Source organism: Dermacentor variabilis, chromosome 5, assembly GCF_050947875.1.
Source record: "Dermacentor variabilis isolate Ectoservices chromosome 5, ASM5094787v1, whole genome shotgun sequence".
Taxonomy (NCBI): Eukaryota; Metazoa; Arthropoda; class Arachnida; order Ixodida; family Ixodidae; genus Dermacentor; species Dermacentor variabilis.
In genome coordinates, this window is record NC_134572.1 from 190911120 (window position 1) to 190919488 (window position 8369).

Genomic DNA, 8369 nt, shown 5'->3' on the forward strand with positions numbered 1-8369 from the left:
CGGTTGTTGTATTGTACAAAGGGGTCCATGATGATGCAGCTTTAAGTAGGGATGGTAATTTTATGTGCCCTGTCATGGTTTTTGCAGCAGCTGTACAACACCTGCATCTGTCATGCTCACACTGTTATACGGGCTTTGACTGCACATAAAGTTTAGCATTATAACTACTGTAGTTCCTCATTTTCCATTGAGTGCAGATTTAGCTTCGTATGCTGCTTGTTCGAGTGCTGTAGGCTTGTGTTCTGAATGTTGTACTCTTAAGTGGTTGCACGATACAACTGGCCTGGTGTATTTTTCATTTTGAGAGGACTTTATATCTTCGCAACAGTAATCGCATGCGAACTACAGCCGTTCTTACTATAACATATATTTTGTTTTCAATGTGCAGGTGGTGAAGGGCAGGCGTCTGCTAATCAGGCAGTCTATAAGCCCAGTCATACGACCTCGCCAGTTGTTTGCCAAACGCGGGCAACCCAGTAGTAACCATGACAAACAAGACCAAACTGAAAGTGCATAGGACAATGTTCTGCGTGCTTTAATAATATATGGCACCAACACAGTGCTGTATATTTATTCACAGGTTACATGCCAAAAATGCGGAGATATTACAGCTCACACGTGTTCTAGCATATAGCGCGCGGTTTGTACAAACGTAATAGCGTACTTGCCCGATTTATTCGCTTCTGCAGCCTGCACAGCACTCAGTGTGGCCATTGCGGACTTGCATGAGGTCTTGAAGTTTGATTGGATCGAGGCAGCGAAAATGACAGGTTAGAAAATATGCGACACACGCCTTCCGGCCAGCTGAAAAACCCAAGTTTCGCTTTCGTGCCGGGTCGCATCTCCCGGCGTGGCAGCCCAGACCTGCTACTTCGCGGCGCTTGGGATCGATGGCGCGACCAGCGCTCATCAATATGGCGGCGCGCTTTGAATTCACGGTGTTCTGGTGTATATTAAAGCGAAGCTGTATACTTCTACCGTCCAAGGAAATTTTCTTGCCGTTGTGTCGTTGTGGGCCGATCCCGGAGACAGTGCAATGCCGGGTCGACCCGGGGCGGAGGTTGAGCCGGCGTTAAGCACTCGCCATACGTGGGTCGATCCCGAAGCTCCCCATACGTGAGACGATCCCGACGATAGTTCAATGCCGGACCAACCCGCGGCGGAGGTGAAACATGCATTAATCACTGCCCATACGTGAGCCCATCCTGACTATAGTTCAATGCCGCGCTGACCCACGGCGGAGGTGGAGCAGGCGCTCTCCATACATGGACCGATCCCGAAGATAGTGCAATGCTGGGCCGACCCGCGGCGGAGGTGCAGTTCGCCTTTAAGGGGCCCACGTGCACATCTTCGCTGGTAATCCTTCCTAGAGTGGAAGGGCACTGCTTTTTTATTAATGAGCATCTTTGCCAAGAGAATTACATTATTCTCGCAAAAGCTCGCCAGCCGAGAAGTGGGAGGAGGAGGAAATAAGTTTATTGAGTCCTGAGGAACCCCTCTCCACCCACTTTTGTTTTAGTGGTCGGCAGAGGTCGCGGGCCGCACCAACGTTGGGACAGGAAGCCCGTGAGCCTCCGCTCTTTCCTGAGCCCTCTGGACGGCCCGGAGCTTGGTCTGGTGGTCGTCGATTCGCAGGGCGTCCACCCAGTCTTCCTTTTTACTGAACACGGTGCCGCTTAACGCAGAGCATTGCCAGAGCATGTGCGCTAGCGAGCAGTACGATTCGCCACACTCCGGACATTGCGGCTCTACTTCTGGTGAATAAAGGCTCAGTCCGCCTCTCGAGGGGAACGAACCTGTCTGAAGCATTCTGAATATTCATGACTGTGGTCTGGTGAATTTAGCTTAGGGGACCGGGAAGGTCCTCCTCGACAGCTGATAGTGCGTCGTTATTTCGTTGAAGGTGAGCAGCGGGTCTCGGTTCTCCCCTCCCTCCGCACCACTTCACTCGTCGCGATCACCACGGTGCTTGAAGCGCGAGAAACCTGGTGCGATTTTCCGTGCCATCGGTCGTACAGTGGGTCGTATACGACTTGCCGCATGCGGCGACTCGAGACACATGCTACGAACAGCTTTGCCATGCGTCAGTCACTGAGCTCCGCCCACAATTTCACTCTTCCATTGTTGCTTGACCAATTTCGGTGTTCGCCGGGTTGACATCAGAAAGAAGACTAACAAACTCGTGTATTTTTATGTTGAACACAAAACTCATGATTTCTTCGTGTTAATTATAGTCTAATATGTCATGGTTCGACAGAATAAATATTAGTTTGTGAATGCGACATAACTATGCCCTAAAGTTGGACGGATTCTCATACAGGTGCTGGAAACTGCGGTCTAGTCGCAGCACGCGCAAGCCCGATGTTTGGAGAGTAGTGTTGGTGTGTTGGTTTTGTGTTGAACGTGCTATTCTCGCAATGCTGCACCTTGACAGCCGCAGGAGACTGCTCCTTCTTAAAAAGAAGTTTCTTCTGATTCAAAAGAAGCGGAAAGAGAAACGAAAGTGGTGGCTGCAGCCGTCATGACGAGAACCGCACACGGAAAGCGAATATTTTACGATGCTGAGTAGAGTTCTGAAGGAAAATTTTTCGGCATTACACTTTTAATAAATAAATTCTACAACGCGATGATGATGGAATAGCTAAATTCCATCACTGCTGCATGCCTGGGAAATATTACTTTATTATGGAGGATGTGACCTTCACATTAAGGAAGCATTAGCTCTGGACCAATTAGGATTTCCCTAGCTAGATATTTGTAAAATGCAGAAATGCTCTCGGGAAACAAACGCTGGACCGATTCGACTAAAGTTGTGTTTGAAAGGCAACGTGAAATTCTAGACAACACTAGAAGCACAATTTCAATGGAGGACATCATACTCGGAAAAATTGACAAGTATAAGAAATTTGGACACCACCTTTACAAATCCGCAACGCTGCAGCGAAAACAGATGTCAAAACGCTCTAACCTGTATCGGTACAGCTTGCGCAAAATTCTTACGATGCTTACGGGTGTTTCCCAAATGTCCTAGAAATTAGTAGTACTGTTTGATGGCGGTGCATATATAATACGTTTCTTTTGTCCATTTTTAATGTCCATGTGCTTTTAACACATTGTCATAGCTTTATATTCTACTAAATTACAGATTAAAACTTAGGACTGTAGTTTTCCTGCCTAATTTGGGAATTTTCAAGACTATTTGTAACGAGATTGACGACCGAAGTAAAAAAAACTTAGTAAATTAGCGAAATTCTGATTTCAGTACAGCAGACCTCATAAAGTTCTGTGCACTCTATGCCTAGAAAAATATGTTTTCTCCATTTTTATGTAACTACAATAACTCCTAAGCTGAAGGTATATCTTGAAGCACTGTTTCGTTAACACAACTTGCTGTAATCACTAAAGAGACACGGAATGAGCATCTCTTTCTCAGATGCAAAGTATGCGTAACGGCGACATTGAATACTTCAAGAAGTATTACCGAATGACGCCGCATCAGTTCGATTTTCTGCTGAGCCTTTTGAGGGAAGACCTCCAAAGAAAGGACGTCGTCAGAGAGCCAATACTCCCTGCCAAACGACTGGCCATGACACTAAGGTAATATAGACCACATTTGTGTAAGGTGTTGCATTTGTAATGAAAGTTTTATGTGACTTTGCCACTGCGATCTTGGTTCAGTTAAATTATCGGAACGTCTATTTGCAATTAATATAAGAAAACAAAAATAAAAACAATGCATAGACTGGCTAGATGGTGGTTATGAGTATTAAATTTTAGTACAAGCAGGACAACAATGAAGGATACAAGACAAGGCACTACAGTCAACTAACTTATTAAGTCAGACCCTTTCTTATAAAAGAAACCTAAGGAGCAGGTACAGAGGAGCCATCATGATGGGCAGATTAAGAGATGAAATCATACAGATTATATTAAAAAATCGTGTTGTGCGGAGCGTGACAGAAGCAACAAGGAAATTCACACATCCATGTCATCGCGTTGGTTGTGTGACACAGTTGTATGAAGCAACAGAGCGATGAATTGGGCTGGTTGGTGCACGTTCATTGTTATTCCGCTATGAGCAGCACACACTAACGGGAAGAAATGGATACTGACTCTGAACGAAGACACAAACTGACACAATTAAAGCCATCGTTTGCACAATGAGCGCATGATGTCATTAGAGCTGAATCTAGACTTTAGGTATCAAGGCTGTGCAGCCATGTATCAGAAAGAATTAGGAAATCAGTTTGCGAAAAGAACCATTCCAAGTTTGTAAAATGTACTGTTCGCATACTTCATAAAATTTACTTTACATTTGACAAGGCGTCCATGGGCCAGAGTGATCACTTTGTGTTTAACGGAGCGCACGAGCGGCCTCTACCAGCAGAAACTGGCTTCCAATTAGCACAATGTGCACGTGTGAAGCTGTTTCCAAAGAGACCGTGATATTGAAAAGGAGCCAAGGCACCACTGCCCGAGAATTGTCAGAAACAATAGTTAAGAGGCTTCTTTTAAATTTTGTTCTTAAACAATAAGAATTTTGAAATTGTCTGCTACAATCATGTAAAGTTGCCATTCTCAACCCTGTTGCAGGTACCTATCATCTGGTGATCTCATGCAAGATATCGCCCTTTCGTTCAGCGTGGTGATATCAACGGCACGCATGGCTGTCCGGGACACATGCCGGACACTTTGGAGCAGACTACAGCCGCTCTGCATGCAGGTTGGTATTCTCTGTGAAATCTGTTCCAGGCAATCACTTTCAATGCTCAAGCCCTTGTTGCACTTACGAAAACCGCAATTCGACCTTGTGGTCGTAACAAACCTAGGCAAGCTGAGGAAGGCAGTAAAGAAATGCGATGGAGACAAACTTTATGCATTTATTTCTGGAAACACAAACCGGACTGTACGTTTGGAACGTTAGTCATTGAAAAGGTTGAAGAGGGGACGTGGCAAAGAACTTTTAGAAGACACCTACAGTGCAAGGTGAAAATTTTTTCCGGATGACTCTTTGAACATCAGCAATTTCGTGACCATGGTAGACAAACTGTGACAATAATTCGCAGAAGCCATGGTAGCCTTTTCCGTTAAAATACAGGACTTGGTTCTACTCAATTCTCAAAATGAATATGTCGCAGTTAGACACTTATTGAGAAATCTGGTGAACTGCCCTTCCCGACGGCCTGTAGTGTAAGTGCAAAAGCCTTTTAAAGTCGCTAGGCAAGTATTTGTCTTAAACGCTTATTGATAATAAGTTTTATGTACACAGAAAGGGAGTTTGCATCGGGTCATTTATAGCACCACTGCTTTGTAATATTGTCACGTGGTCGTGACGTCAAAGAACACAGTAGCAATACTGTGAAAGGCAAAAACTAGCTTTTATTGGGCGAATCTGTGCACACAAAACAGGCTACACTTAAAGCACAACGAGAGCTGCGAACAGTCAGCGTTCGTCGTAAATCTCATCAGCGGGTCAAGCGCGTCGGCTTTTATAGAGCAGTCGTCGAATGTTCCAGACTAATCGTTCGGACCCGCGTGCCTGCCACAAAGTTCTACACCATTCGCGTTACGCGATGAAATAAGATAACACAAGGTTCGGCGACAACAGACAGCCGGGTAGAAGCATCGATAACTTTCCAGGAACGTCGGATACATGCAGGCGTGTCCCTCGCTGTGCGATTACAGTTGTTAAGCGGTGAAACGCGGTCGCTCGATAAAGATAAGTACACGTGTCAATATATTTGTAGCAAACTTTGACAGCAAGCTTAAACAAAAATTAGACGACGAGCACATGCTTAGAATATTTAGGTACGCTGATGATTTTTTGCGTACGTTCCTCATGTTTCACAAGTGCGTTGCTGCCTTCTCAGTCTAACCATTCAAATTTTTTTCAAGAGAGAAATTGTCAAATTGTTTTTGAAGCTCATTAGGTAAGAGTTGCTCACACACTGTTATGACAGGCTTTCGATAACAACTGCAATGTCTGCTGGGAGCTGGTTATCCCCAGGCACTGCAAAAAGCAGTGTCCGAGTCACAACCGAAGTATTTGTTTGCCTACAGTCCCTATTCTGTCAAAAAGATTGTCAAATGTGAGAAATAGTAAAAGCTCGTTATTTCAGATGGTGAATGATGTCAATAGTAGAATTTCAGTGGAAATGTTCAACAATGCGTAAAAAACTGCTGATTGAACCGATGAATTCCTGTAGGCATGGTAAAGAAAGGATTAACTCATTATTGACTTGGGGCACAACTTTCTTAGAACGTCTCACGTTCTTTTACCTTATGGGAGTTCGTGGGTGCCCCTTTGACACAGGTATTACGCACTAAAAACATAGCTTCATTCACTGCAGTTACTGTTTTAGATGAAGTAATCATGATGCTGGTTTTTAAGAGTGCTGTAAATGGGGCCACGTAATACACTCACCAGCAGCTGTGGCTTTAACGTATTGCATTGTTAGCTTGTGCAACATGCCCATAGGAGCATTCCGCATTGTGTTATTGGTCACCTGACATGCCTGGTGAATCTGAAGATGGCATTTCCCAGCTTGCAGTACACTGACAAAGTACTGCTCTTCACTGTAAAAACTGCTACGTGTTACTTTCTTTTGTTGCGTACAGAAACCCGAGACTTCCACCTGGCTGCAGATTGTGGAACGCCTTGGGCGCACCTGGCAGTTTCCTAACTTCCTTGGAGCTGTCGACGGCAAGCATGTGCACATCAAGTGATCTGCCCAAATCAGGAAGCATGTACTTCAACTACAAGGTCAGTATAACTCTGCAATATACAACAGGTTGCCTGAAGCAATGGGTCAGGCCAGCTGGTATGCGACGAAAAAAAAAAGCTTGTGGGAGAAACTAGTGTGCAACTGCTTATCTTCTGCCTTGAATAACAACACCAGGAATACAACAGGGAAAGAACCAGCTTACAATGTGTAAGGAATGCTTTAAATAAAGCTTAGACATGGTGTGAATATAGAAATTGAAAAGAAGTGTCAGAAGAAAATCAAACCTTTTTTTCCACAAAGACCATGAGTACTAGTAGTTCTCAAGTTCTTCACAAGTGATGTCTGCTGCTCTATTTGTCAGCTCTCTGAAGGCGGGGCCCATTCCCATTCCTGAAAAGTTCAGAGAGTTGTCGTTCTAGAAACGCAATGCGACTTTAGGAACCTCCTTGAAGTCCTAAACTGACTTACATTTCGAAGCGAAGAAATACACGTGGTTGTTTATCATCTTTGACGGAGATGTAATCTAGTTGGCCATGTCTCACCTTTTTCACGGCCCGGAGAAGGACTTGCACTAATGGCCGTGCTCATTTTTTTTTTTTGTGGAAGCTTCTACATCCTTTAGCACATTCTGCACGCCCAATACCAGAGACCCATAGCTCTTCACTACACAAACGAACAGTTACAGACTACACACAGCTATTTGACTTGGCATGCTTCATTCCTCGTTTTTTTCGGTCGTTCTGTCTGGGCTTCTGCCGACAATGGCTCTGATTTGTAGTGTGTAGGTGCTTAGCTCAGTGCTTGGATAGTGACAATACATAGAGCGGTTTCTGACTGTGCATGAGCTGGTTGTAGACGTGTTGGTGTGTTATGCTGTTACTTCCTTTGTAAATATATTCTTGTGAATGCTCTCCACAACATTCTGGTACACTGTTGCGATGACTTGTTTATTGCAGACTTGTTTATTTATTGTCTATTGCACTTATTCCATTGTGCTTCTTGCTGTGGTTGACAGCAACTGCAACTTTGTTGTTGCTGACGTGGGTGTGTACGGCAAGCAGAGTGACGGAGGAGTGCTCGAGCAGTCCATATTTGGGCAGTTACTGGACAAAGGAAAGCTGCAGGTTCCCCGCGACCTGCTACTACCGAACACTGCCCTGCCAGCTCCTTGTGCCTTTATCGGGGATGAGGCCTTCCAGCTGAGAACCGATTTCTTGAGGCGATACCCAGGTTGAGGATTGGAGGTCAGCAAAGGAGTATTCAACTACCGCCTCAGTAGAGCCAGGCGAGTTGAAATGCTTACCATGCTGCTTTGTAAGAACTGAAGGCTCATAATTTACCGCGAACATTCTTTTTGTGCATCATGCAGAAGGTGTGTCGGGGATGCTTTTGGAATCCTGGTGACCCGGTGGAGGATCCTCAAAAGATCAATGGGGAAAAGCCCATAAAATGCTTTGCAGGTGGTGACGGCACTGTGCGTGCTGCACAACTTCTTGGTGGATGCGCGCACAGGGAGTAATGACTTTTGCTGTTGGCCCGGTTATACGGATTCAGTAAGCTCACTGTGTCAATGACAGAGCGGTCTGTGGCGGCAATTACTTGTACAAGCACACATGCAGATGGCCCGTACCCGGGCACACAACT

General features: G+C 45.1%; 1 protein-coding gene across 1 annotated transcript; it reads left to right on the forward strand.

Annotated features, from left to right (window-relative positions):
• The first annotated feature begins 3442 nt into the window (after positions 1 to 3442).
• LOC142583741 (uncharacterized) lies at positions 3443 to 7960 on the forward strand. Its single transcript, XM_075694228.1, has 4 exons — positions 3443 to 3597; positions 4594 to 4723; positions 6619 to 6722; positions 7741 to 7960. Exons 1-4 carry the CDS (start codon positions 3443 to 3445, stop codon positions 7958 to 7960), a joined length of 609 nt encoding a protein of 202 aa, XP_075550343.1.
• The last annotated feature ends 409 nt before the right edge of the window (positions 7961 to 8369 follow it).